Source organism: Orcinus orca, chromosome 14 (genome assembly GCF_937001465.1).
Source record: "Orcinus orca chromosome 14, mOrcOrc1.1, whole genome shotgun sequence".
In the NCBI taxonomy this organism is placed as follows: Eukaryota; Metazoa; Chordata; class Mammalia; order Artiodactyla; family Delphinidae; genus Orcinus; species Orcinus orca.
Window position 1 is genome coordinate 71026746 of NC_064572.1, and position 20797 is coordinate 71047542.

General features: G+C 36.9%; 1 protein-coding gene across 2 annotated transcripts in view; it reads left to right on the forward strand.

Moving 5' to 3' along the window:
• The window catches only part of MXI1 (MAX interactor 1, dimerization protein), a 98793-nt gene that overhangs the window by 43491 nt on the left and 34505 nt on the right, over positions 1–20797 (forward strand). For both annotated transcript variants that reach the window (XM_004265855.4, XM_004265856.4), the window contains exon 3: positions 6335–6364. In XM_004265855.4, the coding sequence (XP_004265903.1) occupies positions 6335–6364 (30 nt within the window). The remainder of the gene's footprint in view (positions 1–6334; positions 6365–20797) is intronic.

Here is a 20797-nt window from a genome sequence, read left to right on the forward strand (position 1 = left end):
ATGCTGAATCATAAGGTATGCATATATTCAGCTTTGATAGTAAGTTTTAAGAAAAACTTATTAATTGTAGTTATTGTTATGCATCCTGTTTAGACACTTGCTTTTTTGTGGTCTTAGTTATTGTGGTGGGTTTTTTTGTTATTGTTATGGAAGAAGTAGTACGTTTCTTATGAAGCATTTTTCCTAAAAGTGCAGTATTCAAGTTTTACTGTCTTTAATGTTTTTTTTAAAATATGTACTTGTGATAGAAATAAATGTACAAAACTACTTCTTTGAAAGAATTACTTTATTGGCAATAAGCATGATTTTCTTTTATTACAGTGTTCTTCAAACTTTATTGACCACTTTATTATATACCACTAGCAGCAAAAAACTACTGTATACCTAATATATTTGTATGTGTTGATAATTGTATACATGTATCACTGTACTAATATTTTATAAATATAGAATAAAGTTTAAGAAGAAGAATAAACATAAATAGAAGTTTCACTATTCAACCAATTCTTTTTCAACCCCTTTAGGTATATACTTTAGAGACCCCCTGCTCTAATAAAGCTGAAGTTTAAGCTTTAGGATACAGTTAGAAAATATTCATTTAGCATCATAGAATGTGTTCTTTTCATTGTGTGGAGGACAACATCCACTAGGCACTTTAGGATTAGAAAATAAGTGAAATGAAAATGTTAACAAATTAGGGGTTGGCTCATTAATCCAACAAAGATAGAAGTCTTTTCTTTTGTTGGAAGAGAATATTAATTCTGGGAATGAGGGCTTTTATTTTCCTTCCATGGTGGTACTACTCTTGAGCCAAATGGTACAATTTTGTGCAGTTTCAATTCTACGCTTCATTTCATTGACTGCCACCAAACTGCACCCTAAAGAATTAAAAGTTTACATATTAAAGCAGTGTTGTAGTCAGTGAAAAATCACAGATTTCGTTGAGATAATGACTCCCACTCAAGCAGAGAATACGTTAGCATGTCTCTTAAAGGGATAGTATTTGCGAAAAAGATTACTGTGATTTGATGATAAAATGATAGAAATGTCTTTATCCCTGTCCTTGGAAGTTGTTAAGCATTCAGAGTAAGAGTGTCTGAAAGGAAGACAGTTCATAGTGTTTGTTCTCAGAGGTGTATTTTTGTTTGGAGAAGAAAAGTGTGCTAAGCAGATGGATTATTCAGAATATCTCAGCTTTATAGGGAATTTATCATAATGGGTTATTTTAATGGCATATTATTGGAAGGGTTTGGTCAGGCACATAGGCTCAGGGAAGCAAAGAGGTTGTTTCTGAGTGTGCTAGGATGTGATGCGTTCAACTTCTCTGTTTGCCAGCACTGTTTGGATCGTTATTTTCTGCGTGTACGTATAATTAGACGTCATACCTTAAATCTTATACTGTCCTCACAGCCGACTAAATGATCAAAAGACCTGTCTTTTCCTTCAGTTTCTTTTTTAATCATTATGGTTGGTTGGTTGTTTCCAGGCTAATTCCAAGTATTACTAAGAACCTCTCAATTTGTTGCCCCATGCAATATGTTTAACATTGTTTTAGGTAGTATATTTTCAGTCTTGTTAAAAATAATAAGAATATTTACAGTGGCTAACATTTACTGAATACTTACTAGGTGCTGATGCTTTTACATTATTCTCTGATTCTCACAGTAACCCAGCCAAGGCATGTGGTATTATTCCAGTTTTACAAACGAGAAAACTGTTAATTAGAGAGGTTAAATAATTTGTTCAAAGTTCCACAGCTAATGTGAGTGATAGGGCTAATATTTAAACTCAGGGCTTTTTTCCATTTTTGTTCTCTGGTTTTGCTTTGGACTTCACAACTCTGCTTGTTTGCTTGTGCTATATCCTTTCCACTTGGAATGTCTTCTCCCTACTAGGTCTGGTTTCTAGTAGTAGCAAATGTACTCATCATGTAAGCCGCAGACCAAATGTCCCCTTTTCTAAAGCCCCATTTTCTGATAGCCCCATTTGTAAGTAAACTCTGCATCCTTTAAACTCTCACAACACTTTGTACCTTTCTTAATATATTTGTTTTGCCTTGAGTTATAATTATTCCTGTAAATGTCTTAATCTACCAGCTAGAGACTGTCTCTGATTCCTTGCAGCTTAAGACAATTTTGAACATTGAAGATATGCAGTATTTGTTGACTTGATATTAGAGGCAAAAAAGTCATCAAAATAGGAGTAAATGCTACTGATGCATTTTTTAAAAATTGGAAGAATACGGCAATATGATAAAGATTAGTACATATGTGATCATTTTTGCTTCTTGGTATTTGGAAATCTTGTTAAATTTTACTAGTGGTATAACTAGATATGGCATACATTTTCTGGTTTGGTGGAAAAGTTCATATACTTAGCTATCATTTTATATTTTTTAAGAAGATAATAAAAATCTGAGAGAGTTGGGAAGAACCTGCTGTTTTAATTTTGTTCACAGCAGTGGTTCAGATTATGTTCTTTTGGTGTAAGCTTTGATAGTAGGCTCAATATAATGCTGGAATTCAGCAATTGGTTATCTTTGGATATATATCTTTTTTTTTTTTTTTTTTTTGCGGTACGCGGGCCTCTCACTGCTGTGGCCTCTCCCGTTGCGGAACACAGGCTCCGGACGCACAGGCTCAGCGGCCATGGCTCACGGGCCCAGCCACTCCGCCACGCGTGGGATCCTCCTGAACTGGGGCACGAACCCGCGTCCTCTGCATCGGCAGGCGGACTGCCAACCACTGTGCCACCAGGGAAGCCCGGATATATATCTTTTGCATTTAGGGCCATATGTGGAATACCAAACTGTTTGAAATAAGTATACGGTGCATAGTCTTTGTCTCTCTAAATAGATTATTTCCATTTATTACTTACTGTAGTATTTCTTTTTTTTTTCCTCTGCTTCTCTCTCTCTTTTAAATTAATTAATTATTTTTTTAATTTTTTGGCTGCGTTGGGTCTTCGTTGGGCTTTCTCTAGTTGCGGCAAAGGTGGGGGCTACTCTTCATTGCGGTGTGCGGGCTTCTCATTGCAGTGGCTCCTCTTGTGGAGCATGAGCTCTAGGCACACGGGCTTCAGTAGTTGTGGCTCATGGGCTCTAGAGCACAGGCTTAGTAGTTGTGGCACATGGGCTTAGTTACTCCAAGGCATGTGGGATCTTCCCGGACCAGGGCTCGAACCCATGTCCCCTGCATTGGTAGGCGGATTCTTAACCAGTGCGCCACCAGGGAAGTCCCCTTACTATAGTATTTCATTGTTTTTGTTTTACTTGTTCTGAGTTTTCTTCTCAGATTAAGGCAATTAAACCAAAACTTACTAAGAGGGGGTGGGTGGGATATTTTATTATTGATCACACGTTCAAATTTTGGACAATATTTTTTTGCTTTAAATCTCTTTCAAATACACCTTTTCCCTCTTCTAACTTATTGATTTACTTTGACATTTCATTCAAACAACAAAGAACTTAAACCTTTTAATAAATACTTATATGTGGTAGAGATTTGGTTGTAATTTATTGAGTTTTGAAGTCTGAGTCTGTGTTATACTGAAAGTGCTGTGTTTTTATTGTTTCTCCCATCTGAGTCATATATATCCTTGCCATTAATTTGTCTGAACTCTTAAAGCATCCTGAGATTTTTTTTTACATCTCGAGAGAGAGAGAGAGATGTTCTCTTATTAAGATAATCTCTTGAAAATGAACATCAAACTACAATGAGGTATCACCTCACACCAGTCAGGATGGCCATCATCAAAATATCTACAAACAGGGGCTTCCCTGGTGGCGCAGTGGTTGAGGGTCCGCCTGCCGATGCAGGGGACATGGGTTCGTGCCCCGGTCCGGGAGGATCCCACATGCTGCGGAGCGGCTGGGCCCGTGAGCTGTGGCTGCTGGGCCTGTGCATCCGGAGCCTGTGCTCCACAATGGGAGAGGCCACAACGGTGAGAGGCCCGCGTACCGCAAAAAAAGAAAAAAATTTACAAACAGTAAATGCTGGAGAGGGTGTGGAGAAAAGGGAACCCTCTTGCACTGTTGGTGGGAATGTAAATTGGTACAACCACTATGGAGAACAGTATGGAGGTTTCTTTAAAAACTAAAAATAGAACTACCATACAACCCAGTAATCTCACTACTGGGCATATACCCTGAGAAAACCACAATTCAAAAAGAGTCATATACCACAGTGTTCATTGCAGCTCTATTTACAATAGCCAGGACATGGAAGCAAACTAAGTGTCCATCGACAGGTGAATGGATAAAGAATATGTGGTATATATATATACAATGGAATATTACTCAGCCATAAAAAGAAACGAAATTGAGTTATTTGTAGTGAAGTAGATGGAAATAGAGTCTGTCATATAGAGTGAAGTAAGTCAGAAAGAGGAAAACAAATACCGTATGCTAACACATATATTAGGAATCAAAAAAAAAATGGTTCTGAAGAACCTAGGGGCAGGACAGGAATGAAGATGCAGACGTAGAGAATGGACTTGAGGACATGCGGAGGGGGAAGGGGAAGCTGGGACAAAGTGAGAGAGTGGCGTGGACATATATACACTACCAAATGTAAAATAGATAGCTAGGGGGAAGCAGCCACATAGCTCAGGGAGATCAGCTCGGTGCTTTGTGACCACCTAGAGGGGTGGGATAGGGAGGCTGGGAGGGAGACGCAAGAGGGAGGAGATATGGGGATATATGTATATGTAGAGCTGATACGCTTTTTTATAAAGCGGAAACTAACACACCATTGTAAAGCAATTATACTCCATTAAAGATGTTTAAGAAAAAATGAACATCAGTCTTTTTCATCCTGTGTCACTTGGACCTTATGAAACTGCTAAGAAAGCAAAAGGTGGACAGTAGACAGTAATTCAAAGAAGGCTTTTGGCTCTTGAACTAAGACAGTGGGTAAAATTTCCACAAATTATGAGACTGACAAAAATATTGTTAAAATTAAGAAATTTGATTATTAAATATCCATTAAAATAATAAATCAGATTAAAGTAATCAGTAATATAATAATCTGAAGGCTTTTGACATTAACCAGAATATATTAAATGCTTAAAGTTTCAGTTCTGATGACAGGAACTTAAATTTTCCTTTATAAAATTCCATTATTGTTAATGCCAAACTATTGTAAAAATAATACGTTTATTCAAGAGAACTGAGTATAACATAATTCTAATAGTAGCTAACTTTAGGTAGAGTTTGTTATATTTTGATGTTCAACATAAATTTGTTTATTCCTCATAACAATCATATGAGGCAAGTACTGTTATTTTTCCTATTTCGTAGATGAGAAAACTGAGCACAGAGAAATGAAGGGACTTTTAAAAGGCCACACAATACTTGAACCCAGTCAGTCAGGCCTTAGAGTCTGTGCCCTTAACCTCTCTTCAGTATTGCTTGTCACTGAGTGGTTAAGAACTTGGGGTTTGGAGTAACAAAGACGTGGGCTTAAATCATGGCTGCAACTTATATTCTTGGGACAAGAGCATGTCTCTTTACCTCTCTGAGCCTCAGTATTCTTGTTTATAAAATGAGGGTTGTTTGGAGGATAAAATGAGGTAATGTATGTTAACTGTTTAGCAGACACTCAGCTTGTTCAATAGATGGTAAGTATTATTGTAACAAATACTAATAAGTAAAATGAAAAAAGTCACAAACGGAAGACTTTGTTAGCATTTTCAGGTGTATCCTCCCAGTCTTTTAAACATGTGTTTTTTATTTTATTAATATATTTTCTTCTGTTCATGTTATTTTTTTCCCTTGTATAACTTTTTTTGGTTTATGTTTCACATTCAAGGAAAGAAGGCTTGAATTTGTCTGTATCACTTAGCAATAAGACAAGCCTGTTTCAGCTTCTGTGGTGGCCAAAACTTTTCTCTCCCTATGTTTAGGAGTAGGTAAGTGGAGATAGAAGAGGACACGGAAGTACATATACCTTTTTTTTAAACAAAAAAAATGGGATTATGTTTGAATTAAAATTTCTAATATGATGTCTACAAATCAGTAAAACGTAGGACCCTAGAAGTAGGCAAGAGAATACTTGCTAGTATCAATTTTATCAAAAATGACAATGAGATCCTAATTTCAAAATATTTAGAGTTGTTAACTGAAAACAGTATACCTGAATGAACAGTCTTAATGAACATAGACTATTTCTTCTTGATGAGTGAGATAGATAGAAGTCTGACCATGTATTGCATTGTTAAATAAATTAACTGGGTGAATTTATTTAGCAGTACCTAAGCTAATCCCCCTTTCTATAGCCTCAGCAACAAAACATGGCTAATACTCTTTTTTTCCCCCTTTTTTCCTCCCTTTTAGGTCTACACACAATGAGCTGGAAAAGAATCGGTGAGTCAGTGATGAGGTGCAGCTTTCATATATGTTAAAAAGCAAACTCAATATTTGACCTGTGAAAATATATTGCATATGTAGTTATAACTTTTTTACATGTGTAACATATCATGGTTCTGATATATGTGTATTCTCTCCAAAAAGTAGTCCGCTTACGCAACTAAACTGGAAGACATAAATATACTCTTAAGTTTATTTGAATTTTGAGTTTATGTTGAGCGTTCTTTATTTCTGTCTCAACGGGTTAATTTTGATAGGTTCATGGCTTAAATATGGTCTTGCTAAAGGATTAGGTTTCTGTAATGGAGCTAATAACTATTATGGGAAATTGTAGGATATTGAATTTCTCTTTCTTTGCAGTTCATTCATTCATTCATTCATGCATTCAACAAATCTTTATCTTGCACCATCTATATGTCAGTGCCAGGCAGGCGTAATGCTTTACATAGTAAATACAAGAATGTGTAAGGCAGTTTCTGACCTTAAGGGATTTATAGCTTCCTGGGAGAGAAAGATAAGTAATTAAAATACTGTATAGTGTGGTAAGTATGATGATACTGTATAGTGTGGTAAGTATGATGATGGAGAAGCAGAGGATGCTGAAAGATCATTTTTGAAGGTCACCTGATTCTCTCTTGAGGGAGTCTTAGAAGACTTTCCAGAGGATAGTGAGCACTGTTTGTTGAGGAGACTGCAAGAGGTTCAGTATGAGTATAAAAGATGGTAGCATGAGGCAAGCCAGGCCAGATGTTGACAATTATGCTGAAGAGTTTGGACTTTTTCTGAGAGCAGTAAGCAGTTGAATGATTTTAAAGTGGGTTGTCATATGATCATATTTGGGTTTTGGAAAGATCACTTTGGCTACAGTATAAAGAATTGGCTGATTGGCAGAAGGGATCTCAGAGACAAGAAAACTCTTTGGAGGCCATTGGAAGCCTCCAAGGTAAGAGATGATGGTAGCCATTGGAGATAGAAGTAGACAGAATAAAGAAATAGTATGGAATATAATCAATAGAAATTGGTGATTAGTTGGCTATGGAAGGTTAAGTTTTAGATTGTATTATCATTTACTAAAAAAAGGAATGTAGGAAGAGGACAAGTTTGGGGGAGAAGATGAGGATTGAATGACTAAATATTCTCTTTTTGGTACGGAGGTTAAAGTAATAAGCAACAAACTGGAATTGTTTATATTAGCCGTTTTTTAAATTATATAAGTTTCAGATGTACAGCACTGTAATTCGACATCTGTATGCACTAAAAAGTGACCACCATACAGTTGACCACCTTCATCCATTGCACCCTGCCCCACGACCTCCTTCCCCTCTGGTAACCAGTAATCTGTTCTCTGTATCTATAGGTTTGTTTTTTTTATTTTGTTTTGTTTTTTTAGATTCCACAGACAAGTGAAATCATAGGTATTTGTCTTTCTCTGTGTGGCTTATTTCACTTAGCATATACCTTCAAGGTCCATTCATGTTGTCACCAATGGCAGAATTTCATTCTTTTTTATGGCTGAGTAGGATTCCCTTGTGTGCATGTATGTGTGTGTGTGTGTGTGTGTGTGTGTGTGTGTGTATACACACACACATGCCACATCATCCATTAATCCATTGATAGACACTTAGGTTATTTCCATATCTTTACTACTGTAGATAATGCTGCAATGAACATAGGGGTGCATATATCTTTTCAAATCACTGTTTTCCTGTTCTTTGGATAAATACCCAGAAGTAGAATAGCTGGATGTACCACCCATTTTTGACATACAAGATCTCTATGACCTTCAACTTTTTGTCCTGCCCTTTTTTAAATAGCAGGGCCCTTACATATTGACTAACCTAACTGCCTCACTGCAGATGAATTTAAATGTCAAATCCTCTTGAAGAGGCTTAGCATTTTCCTCCAGGCTGACTTAGTGGCTTTTACCACTTTATTTGCACAATGCTCTGTTCATATCTCCTACTGTAAAACTTAATCAGGTAGTCTTATAATTATCTGTTTATATGTCTCTTTCTGCCAAATGACTATGACTACCTCAAAGGTAGGGATTCTGTTTTGTTCAGTTTTGTATTCTTGGTGTCTAGCATTTGATGCATGTATAGTAGATGGTAGCTTTAATACTGAATGAAGGATAAAACTGGAGCAAAGTTCAGTGGTCTAGTCAAAAATGTTTTGCTAGTTTGAGGCAAAGCAGTTTGGCAGGAAATGTTTTAAAGAGTCTTTTCTGTCTTATATTTCTAGTATATTAAAGGAAGTATCCGGCTAGTTTAAACATGGCAAAAGGACTAAGAAATAACAGCTTTGAAGATACTAAAAATAAAACCTTCTCTTGACCTTTAGAGCACAGAGTGTATTTTTGGGCCATATGTTTTAAATACTGGTAAACATGTGGCTTTTATAATTATTTCACCCACATGAATGTGGCCCTTGAGAGACCCTCATTGGAAATCTAGCAAAAACCTTTGTTTAACACGAGAGTAAAGAGACTGTTTAGTAAAGTATTTGGAATTGAGCTTTTAAAACCTTTGAGTAAACTTCATTCAATGCATTCTGTATATCAGTTCTGACTTATTGATAACCTTATCACCCATAGTATTACTTTGATATGCCCTGTAACTTGTTTAATCTCATATTTGTCTATAGCACTGGAGTAGCATGTGTGGCTTTTAGCACCTGGACTGTACCTGATCTCTGCTCTCTCCAGTGAAGGCTTTTTGTTGCCATTTTATTTACTTACGTCTAAGACTTTCTGGCTGGTTTCCTACCCTACCTCTCTCAAGGCATGGTTCAGTTATCCTTTTCTGTCCTCTTCTGATAGTCCTAGATGTCTTTATTTCTCAAATTATGTCTTCTCCTCTCTCCCGTCTTCCCTCCTGTTCTTTCGTCCTCCCTCCCTCTCTTCTTTGAGGTTGAAAGGTAATATAGAATTAACCTTTCCAAGATATATTTGTTTTTAAAGGGATATTTATCAATATAAATAAATTTCTAATTTAGTGGAATGTGTCAGAGGATGAGTGTTAAAGGAAGAATACAATTGAATAACCTATACTCCACTTCTGAAAAGTGGATCTAACAAGAAAACAAATATTGGTAGACACAGGATGATTTAAAGGGAGGGGTGGGGGGATGTTTTAGCCAAAGAGCAGGAAAGCAGCACAAGAATATTTTTAATATTTAAGCCTGTATTGCTATTACACTTTTTAGGCCCCCACCCAATTCTATTTAATGATCCTTTTTTCTAAGGCACTGTTTTTATTTGACATATTAAATAAAAAGTTAACGTAGATTTGGCATCCTTTAAAATAAATAGAATTTTGGCTTTACCTTTCATTTGCTTTTGAGTGTGAGCTTATATGAGGAAAGTAATTCACTGTCAAAAGAGTGATTTGATTTTGTTTTCATTCAGAAAACATATCCCTGAAGCAAGTCATATTTTTGAAATTTTGCTGCTCTACATACAATATGTTCATATCAAAAGTTTTTTTAAAAAGCTTAGTTCTAAAATCTTGCATATAAAGCTACTCCAAGTTAGTGGGGTTTTTTTACTGGGGCAATGCAGTGAGAATTAGAGTAGATGATTTTAAATTGTTAGTGAAAGACAGAGTAATTCCAGATGGCTATCATTTTTTTTAAATTTATCTATTTATTTATTTACTTTTGGCTGAGGTGGGTCTTTGTTGCTGCTTGCGGGCTTTCTCTAGTTGCAGCGAGCGGGGGCTACTGTTCATTGCGGTGCGTGGTGGCTTCTCTTTGTTGCGGAGCACGGCCTCTAGGCACACGGTAGTTGTGGTACTTCAGTAGTTGTGGCTTCAGTAGTGGTACTTCAGTAGTTGTGACTCTCTGGCTCAGTAGTTGTGGCTCGTGGGCTCTAGAGCGCAGGCTCAGTAGTTGTGGCACACAGGCCCAGTTGCTTGTGGCATGTGAAATCTTCCTGGACCAGGGCTCGAACCCGTGTCCCCTGCATTGGCAGGCAGATTCTTAACCACTGTGCCACCAGAGAAGTCCCCAGATGGCTATCTTAAACAGAGCCCTAAGATTGTTGAAGCCCTGGGTCTGGCCTTGAGGAGACAATAGCCAACAAATGTTGAGGTTCGTACTCCCAGATTTCAGAGGGTCTGGTGAGCACAGAGTAGTTTGCTCTGGCCCACAATTACCCCAAGATGCCTATAGCCCATTAGGGAGCTTTTAGGTAGTTTCAGACCTGATAAGGAAATTCAGATTCTTTCTTGGATAGGTTCTGGGTTTCTTTTTCTGCCTAAAACCTTGATGGTTACACTGAGCCTGGTCTAGGTGGTACAGAACATTTGTTACCTGTGTATTCACCCTGTCCCTCTAGACCTACAATAGGTCGAAACAGGCTCAGGAGGTAGAAGTAAAGGGAAGTAGAATACCTTTAGCTGTTCTGCATTCCTCAGGAGCCTATGTGAATCATCTCATGGTAAAATTAATTTTATTTCTGAGTCTTTGAGATTTGAAAATCAAGAATTTACATTGCCCCATTGGCTTATCTTATAAGTTGGGTCCTTTGCCAGAGAAGAAACCATTCAGTACAGATTTTAGATCACTTCATTGCTTTTTCATTTTCTTAATTCAGATTACTGAAGATGTTTTTGAAACAGTCAACAACTTTAATAGGACTTTAATGATCAAGAACCTTAGTGCTGACAGCAGGAGAGGCCCTTTAACCTTAATAGTTGTCATTCCATTGAAACAAAAGGCTTACTCTTATCCCCACTTTAGCAAAGCTAAAAGGACCATATGAGGACACTGGACTTACAATGCCTTCCTAAGCAGAGCAGAAGTACCCCGAGTATTTGTGATAAAAGAGAACATGCCCAGTGAATGGTAATCGGTGTCCTCCATATAGAGATTTTCTTATACCTCTGAAGGAATGGTGAAAATGAGCATTTATTGAGTACTTACTGTGTCCTCCCACTATGCAAAACCATTGTTTAATCCTGTAAGGTAGGAAGGCAGAAAGTATAGATCAAAGTGTTATTAAAAACTAGTCATTTTGGGCTTCCCTGGTGGCGCAGTGGTTGAGAGGCCGCCTGCCGATGCAGGGGACGCGGGTTCGTGCCCCGGGCCGGGAAGATCCCACATGCCGCGGAGCGGCTGGGCCCGTGAGCCATGGCTGCTGAGCCTGCGCGTCCGGAGCCTGTGCTCCGCAACGGGAGAGGCCACAACAGTGAGAGGCCCGCGTACCGCAAAAAAAAAAAAAAAAAACTAGCCATTTTGACCATCATAACTACAGTTTGAAACAAGTTGATGGGAACACAAAACAGTCAATCATCGTATCTGATCATAAATATGATAGCTATGTGTGATATCAGTCTTTCTCTTCAGTAAGGATTAATAAATACTGTGTTTGGCATCATGGTACATAAAATGAAGTATAAGATACCCTGTCCTATCCTTAAGGTTAAGGCCATTGTAGTTTGGTAGTTATAAGTTGCCTCTTTCAATACCAGGATATGTAAGATATGTTAACAATTAATGTCTAGAAGGATGCATTAAAATTGTTTTTCAACCTGAAGGTTGAAACCCATTAAGTAGTCTATGCAGTCATTTTAGTGAGTCATTTGAAAAAGAAGTAAAATAGAATAGAAGATACCAAAGTGCGTTGCTTGAAGTAAAGTTAAATGTAGAATTGTGAAACTTGTATATACTGGCTCGTGATGTAAAAATGCTGTGGTCATAGTCAAACAGCTAATGCCTGGATAGTCAAGGAGAATGTATCCTGAGCCATGAGGAAGCGAGAGACTTTGAATCTAAGGAAAGAATAAGGAAAGGGGTCAGAGCCATGGAAGCAGGAAGGTGGCATCATAAGCTCTGTCCAGGAAAGAGTGAGTAGCCCATATATAGTGGAAGAGTAGAGTCTTATCAAATTGGTGTTGGGAAATGAGGCCAGAAAGGTGGTTTGATATTAGACTGCAGTGTTATTGAATGTCAGGGAAGTTGGATTTTATTTTGTTGGTAGTAGTGAGTTTTTGAGACTGTTGATCAAAACATACACATACAAACGCACACACGCACGCACAGACATGCGCCCATACGCACACATACTCTAGCTGTGAAATCAGGGAGACTGGTTTGGATATTCTGAAGTAGCCCAGGTAGGAGAAGGATATAAGAACCAGCATTCAGTTGATGGAATTAGGAATAGAAAGGGACAGAGCAGACTAAGAAACAGTGTAAAGAAAGAATATTATTTTCCGTTAACTGCTACTATTCATTCCTTCTTACGTTTCATTCTTTACATAGCAGCAAGAGTAATCTTCTTAAAGGATATATCACGTCTTGCCATTTCTGTTTACAGTCCTCCACTGGCTTCCTATTGCAACTAGATAAAATCTATGGCCAACAAAGTCCTACCACTCTATCCCTCATCTCCTATGGTCCAGCTGGCACTGTTTTCTTTCTTTTTCTCAAACACACCATGTTTATTTCCATCTTAGGGCTTTTGTACATGCTGTTTCTTCTGCTTGGAAAGCCCTTGCTCTAGTCTTTCATCATTATTTCGTTCTCAGTTTTCAGGTCATCTCCTTAGAGAACAGTATTTGCCCCCCAGTCACTTTCTATCCCATTGCCTTTTCTGTCACCTTAACATTTATCTCTGTATGAATTATTTATTTGTTTGAGTTATTTGACTTCTTTTACTAGAATATAAGTTTCAGGAAGGCAGAGACTTTGTCTTATTTACCCTTAGCAGGTAGCAGTCATTCATTAAATGTTCACTGAATGAAAAAATGATTAAATGTACTATTGAGCATATCTATTATCAATATGTTATTTATTGAATTATAATGACTTAAGTGAAAAATGACAAATATATAAAATACTCTTGAGAGCTCAGAAGACATATTATTATAATAAAACAATTTCATAGGAGGTAAATGGAAAACTTAGTGAATTCTCAAAATGTTAATAAATTATATGGAAAAAACTTGATAACTGGCAACATACTAAAGGATTTTTACGATGCAGAACTTTATCCTGCTCATAAGAAGAGAATCGGTAACTTTTTTTTAGAAGCTAATTGATTCTTTCAGTTCATTAAGATATCACATAGCACACTAAAAAAAAGACAGGTAATTTTTTAAAGGGGAGCAGTTTACCTGACGGAGTTTATGCTGCACTTGTGAGGTCTTTACTCTTTTCTCATTCCATGACTTGAAAATGGTTAAGCATTTTTTGAGGTAAAGATTTATGTATAGTTGGAGACTAGAATATCATAAATAATTTCAACTTTTTTGTGTTAGAATTTTTGGTGTATTATGTTTATCTCAGTGGTTTGGACATGATAATGAATACAGTTTTTTTTTAGACTATATACATGTCCTCATTTGACATGGACTTTTTTTTTTTTTTTTTTTTTTTTTGGCAGTACGCGAGCCTCTCACTGTTGTGGCCTCTCCCGTTGCGGAGCACAGGCTCCGGATGTGCTGGCTCAGCGGCCATGGCTCACGGGCCCAGCCGCTCCGCGGCATGTGGGATCTTTCCAGACCGGGGCACGAACCCGCGTCCTCTGCATCGACAGGCGGACTCTCAACCACTGCGCCACCAGGGAAGCCCTGACATGGACATTTTGACAGAGTGATTGTTTTGGTCTACATTATCTTAGAACAAGACATAAGAGTAAATCTTTGACCGTGGGTTAGGCAGTTGTTTCTTAGTGTATCACCTGACTATTTAGGGTTCCTTGGCAGGAAGAGCATATCTTAAATGGTTTTAGCTGCGTATTTTGGGTGCTTTAATGACACTTGTTTAAAAAGAACATATGCTTTTATGTACAGTGTACACATTCTAGAAAAAATACATTTGTTAGGAGGAAAAACAACTTGCAAGATTGGTTTGGTAGAACTTTCATTAAAACTCTTATCTCAACTAATATTGAAGGATATTTGCTTGCATTAAAAACAGGTTATGTGGGACTTCCCTGGTGGCGCAGTGGTTAAGAATCTGCCTGCCAATGCACGCAGGACACGGGTTCGAGCCCTGGTCCGGAAAGATCCCACATGCCGTGGAGTAACTAAGCCCGTGTGCCACAACTACTGAGCCTGAACTCTAGAGCTCGCAAGCCACAACTACTGAGCTTGCGTGCCACAACTACTGAAGACCACGTGCCTAGAGTCCATGCTCCACAACACAAGAGAAGCCACTGCAGTGAGAAGCCCACGCACCGCAACAAAGAGTAGTCCCCACTCACCACAACTAGAGAAAGCCCATGCACAGCAATGAAGCCACAATGCAGCCAAAAATAAATACATTAATTAATTAAAAAAAAAAGTTATGTAGTTAAGGAAACTATACCTTTATTGTAGGTTTGAAATATATAACTGCAGCTGGATCAAAAGTCTGTAGTTTTTGATTGGGTCCAGTAATTCTGGAAAGTTCAGTTGAAAGTTTTTCTTAGCCTTGGTTTATTACTAAGATATAAATTTCATTATGAAAATACCTTATAGTAACTTCCTTAGACTGATAAAAAGGTCATTTATGAAAAACCCACAGCTAACATTGTACTTAATGGTAAAAGACTAAATTCTTTCCGCTAAGATCAGGAGTAAGACAAATATGTCTGCTCTCATGCCTTCTACTCAACATTGTACTGGAGGTTCTAGCCAAGACATTTAGGTGAGAGAAAGAAATAAAAGGCATTCAGATTGGGAAGGAAGAAGTAAAACCATTTCTACTTGCAGATATCATAGTCTTGTCTTATGTATAGAAAATCCTAAGGAATACACATAAAAAAACTAGAGTTCATTAAAAAATTTAGCAAAGTTGCAGGGTTGAGGATTGACACACAAAAACCAGTTCTTTTTCTATAGATAAGCAGTGAACAATCTGAAAATGAGTTTAAGAAAACAATTCTATTAACAATAGCATCTAAAAAAATCAAATACTTAGGAATAAACTTAACAAGGGAGGTGAAAGATTTGTACACTGAAAAGTACAAAACACTGTTTAAAGAAATTAAAGAAGACCGTAGCTGGAGAGAGATCCTGTGTTTATGGATTGGAAGACTTAATACTGTAGTACTCACCATATTGATCTGCAGATTCAATGCAAGCACTGTCAAAATCCCAGCTTCTTTTTTTAGCAGGGATTTACAACTAATCCTAAAGTTCATATGGAAATGCATAATACCCAGAGTGGCCAAAGCAATCTTGAAAAGAACGAAGTTGGAAGATTCATACTTCCCAATTTCAAAACTTACCACAAAGCTATGTAACCAAGACAGTGTGGTATTGATCTAAGTATTCTTATACTTACAGACTTATAGATCGATGGAATAGATTCCAGAAACAATCCCTCATATTTATGGTAAATTAGTTTTTGACAGGGATGCCAAGACAATTCAATGTCTTTTCAACAAATGGCGCTGATACAACTGGATATCTATATGCAAAATAATGAAGTTAGATCCCTATCTCACACCATATACACAGATGAACTCAAAATGAATCACAGACCTGAATTTAAGGTATAAAACTGTTATAAAATTCTTAGAAGAAAACCTGAGAGTAAATATTTGTGACTTTGGCCTAGGCAATGGTTTCTTACATAAGACACCAGCAGCACAAGCAACACAAGAAAAAATAGATACATAGGACTTTATCGAAATTTAAAACATTTGTGCTTCAAAAGACACCATCAAGAAAGTAAAGACAAATTACAGAATGGGAGAAAATACTTGCAAAACATATATCTGTTAAGAGACTTGTATCCAGAATATATGAAAAACTCTTACAACTAAACAATAAAAAGACAACCCAATATAAAAATGGGCAAAGGATTTGAACAGATATACAAAGGGTCAATAAGCACATGAAAAGATGCTCAACATCATAATCATTGGGGAAATGCAAATCAAAACTATTGAGATACCACTTCACCACTCACTAAAATGGCTAATTGCTTACCAACTTTGTGATCATCCTTTCATCATACCAGTCACCATTGGCTGGGGAAAAGGTCTGAGAAGGTCTACTGACCTCACAGTTTGGCACTTAAAAAGTGCTGATTTCATCATTGTCTGATGGCATTGCACAAATGACTCAACACTTTACAACTGCTTAAGATGTGTAATTAACCACAGATAAATTTCCAATATATTATATGGTGTTACTACCTAATGTGGTTCAAGTACTTGATAATGAGGAAAGATTGAGTTCTGTAACATATAAAAAGAGAATATTTAAAGATTTTTCAGAGCCTCTAATTAACAATGAAATTTAACAAAATTAAGACCATATATTGAAAGAATATAGTAATTGTATCAGTTTCTCTTAAGGTATACTAAAATATAACTTGATTGTATTTGTCAGACCTTGAACAACAAAATTTTAAAAGTATAGCTGTTGGGGGGCTTCCCTGGTGGCGCAGTGGTTAAGAATCTGCCTGCCAATGCGGGGGACACGGGTTCAAGCCCTGGTCCGGAAAGATCCCACATGCCACACAGCAGCTAAGCCTGTGCACCACAGCTACTGAGCCTGCGCTCTAGAGCTCGCAAGCCACAACTACTGAGCCCAAGTGCCACAACTGCTGAAACCTATGTGCCTAGAGCCGGTGCTCCACAACAAGGAGAAGCCACCACAATGAGAAGCCCACATACCGCAACGAAGAGTAGCCCTTGCTCACCGCAACTAGAGAAAGCCCGCGCACAGTAACAAAGACCCAATGCAGCCAAACATAAATAAGTAAATAAATAAATATATATATATATATTTTTAAAGCACAGTTCTTTGGAGGATTTTTTGAAGAAAAAGTATAGCTGTGGAGGGAAGGAGAAACGTCATTGTCCAGATAGCAGGAAATAGCTACGGATCTAGTTTTCTGATTAGGCAAGTAAAAATGATGGCTGTTTCCTCTTTTTAGTCTGAAGATGGAAAACTGGCCCTTATTTTTTAAATTCATGTAAAAGTCCCTGAAGAAGTTAATTTTATTCTTTGTACTTTTTTATACAGTAGGAGTCCAGTTACAGTACTGAGTTATCGAGGGTAACTATAGAACCCTAAAAAAGTAGCTATGCACTGTAAAGTAGGGGACACATATTTAATAGAATTTGGCGACTTATGAAACTATAGAACCAGGTATATAGAGATGTTAACATTATCAAACAGTATGCAGAGTAACATCATCATTTGTCAGAGACATGTAATTGATGCATTTATTGCTGTATGCAAGTAAATGAATATTTTAACTGTAGTTTTATAGGGATAGGAATGCTGAAAACTGTAGACAAACTAAAAATAGCTGTCCAAGTGCAGAGATAGGCACCTGTTAGAGTTCAATTCAATTATAGTTGAATGTTATATGAGATAGAGATGAAGTAATGGGTGGGTTTTAGAGGTAAAATTTATGGTTAATAGAGGAAGCATAGCCAGGATAAAATTACACATCTAAAATGCAGCCTATACAGTGAAGTCATTGCAGCAGTGTCTAGACAGATTCACAGTTTCTATATTGACCTTTGTTAGAAATAGCTCATTAAGGCTAAGCTTTCTATTCCCTGACTCAGGCTGCAAGGTGACAGAGACTGACTCAGACAAGGACTGCATTCTAGAAACTAAGTGTTCTCAGAACCTCAGTTATCCAATTCCTAAAGTTTAAATCAATTCTACAGATGATACCTGGGAAGAGATGAGATCATTAGGTTTTAAAAATAACCAAGAAATATTATAACTTGAAACTCAGATTCTAAAATTATGTCTATAAATAAATAAGTTAGACTTTAAATAATTGACATGGTGAGTATTATAGTGAAGGTGTAGTAGCTTTTTATCCAAGTGATTGCAGAGTGTGTATCTCAGGGCAACTGTAACTTGTTTAGGGAAACACTTCCTCTCAAACTATGAATTTGTAATTTAAAGAGGAATAGTAATAGATTTTCCTGATATATTTTAGATGATGCAGTGTACAAGAATTTATTTTATGGCAGCTTTAAGGAATGTGTTTGATCCATAAAACTGGGTATACCTTTTACACCGATGTTCATAATAATTATACAGCAGCAGAATTTCACTAGATTTTAAGGCAGTGTGCTGTTTTGCTAAATTCTTTTGTTGCATACAGTAATTAATGCAGTGTAAATGCTCTGATAAATATTGGTTTAATAATAATAACAACTGCAATTCAAATAGTTTTTCTTAAACTGTCATCTTCTTCATGTAAAGAAATATCTATTTTGGTACAAATTTTGGCAGTTAAAGCATGCCAAGGGCTTCCCTGGTGGCGCAGTGGTTGAGAATCCGCCTGCCGATGCAGGGGACACGGGTTCGTGCCCCGGTCTGGAAAGATCCCACATGCCGCGGAGTGGCTGGGCCCATGAGCCATGGCCACTAAGCCTGCGCCTCCGGAGCCTGTGCTCCGCAACGGGAGAGGCCACAGCAGTGAGAGGCCCGCGTACCGCAAAAAAAAAAGCATGCCAACAGGTACATCAGTGAGACATCTTTTTATTACATTAGACACTTTTTTAGTATCTTCAATTTATTTACTTTTAAAAATGAAGAGATTGAGACCATTTGATATGTTTTAGCTGTTGCAGAGAAGAGGATAGTTATTTTGTACATGCTTATCTTTTTCTGTGCATTCTAGTGAATAATGCCAGTTGCAAGTCCCATGGGTGTTGAGTGAAAAACCACAGTTCTAAAGGAGAATTCAGTAATAAGAATAGAATTTTCTAATATGGTTACTTGCTAACCTTTTTTTTTTTTTTTTTTTTTTTTTGCTGCACTGTGCAGCATGCGGGATCTTAGTTCCCTGACCAGGGATTGAACCCATGCCTCCTGCAGTAGAAGCGAGGGTTCTTAACCACTGAACCATCAGGGAAGCCCACTAACCAGCTTTTTTTTTTTTTTTTTTTTTTTTACTAACCAGCTTTTGAAGGCAAATTTGCTTGGAAAATAATTGATTCAGCCCTAGGACAACCACATGACATATTGCTTATATTCATATCTTCTAAATCAAGAAAAGTTGAAACTTTGTGAACTAATAAGTATGAATGACTTCCTTTTTTTGTTGTTATTTTGGGGAAAGCTAATAGAGAAAGGTAGATTTTAATACTAAATGTGATTTAGGAGCTAAATTGTCAAAAAGGATACCTGTAATCCAACACAGATGACTTCTTTGGGGGTATGTAATGCATTGATGTGAGAATTGTACCAGAAGTTAGAAGATAATAATTTTTCTTTTCATCTCTACTACTGGTAGAATAATTTTTCTTTTCATCTCTACTAGTGTTAAGTTGTGGATATTATAAGTTAACTAAATTCTTGGGGTCTTGCTTTCCTTAGCTGTAAAAATGAGGGGACCTAGATGATCTCTGATTCCCTTCCTACGTGAAAAGTTTTATAGTTTGTGAATTTTTTAAGTTCAATAATTATAGGCATATTAAAAACTTAAATATTATTCTGCTATCTCCAAAGCATATATGTATGTATGTATGTATGTAAATACCCACACACACATACAAGATTAAAGAGCAGCTGGAAAAATGAGCTTAGAACCTCATCTCATTCAAACTTGAGCTCTATAAAATAGCTATAGATTATTTTAACACATGGTGCTATAGCTACAATAAAAGCTTATTTTGTAACAAGTACTTATTTGATAATGATAAATAGTAAATATTTCTGTAAAACTAGAACTTGCCTTAAGAAGCATATGTGTCGTTTATAACTAATATAAACACATTCCTCAAAGCTGAATATACACATAAATATAGATATGAGTTCTGAGATTTAAATACTAATGAATATTAGGACCTTGTCCCTTTTGGAAAAATACTTACCATTGACTCACTAAGGAAATGTAATGAGTTAATCTGTAAATATTATTGTGCTAAATCCTGGTCACTTTTTTTTTTTATTTTGTATTCTCTGACAAATTTAAGTTTACATTTGCTCAGGCTCCAGAAATCTGGTTTTGTGGTTGTAACTGTATTGTATTGCTATATCTAATCAGTCATTTTAATAGGCCCCACTGATCATTAGATGAGGGGTGTCATACCAGGAGGAAAAAGCACACTGCTGTTACACAAAACTCCAGGGAAGGGCAGCTTAGCTTATTTAAAACATTTGTCTATAAACATCCGAAGAGGAAGTAGGTAGATATATTGGGATCTTTCTTCCTTACCATTTGGACGAAGTAGCTTTTCAATAATGTCCTCACTGCTTTGATAGTCTGCCAAATCCGTCCCTAATTTTAGGACATCTCCACTGTTTATTTTTTTTCCTCTTCAGAGTTGGTAAAGTTTGCTGGAAATCAGAGCTGTGCTGACGGGGTCCACTAGAAACTTATGCTGTCTTCAAATGTAACATTATGGGTCGGTTATTCTCACTTCTTATTGTGTCTCTATAGCATTTATCACAGTGACTATTCAAACCCTTCTAAAAAAATCCTTTCAGCAGAGTGTGGGGTAAAAACTCA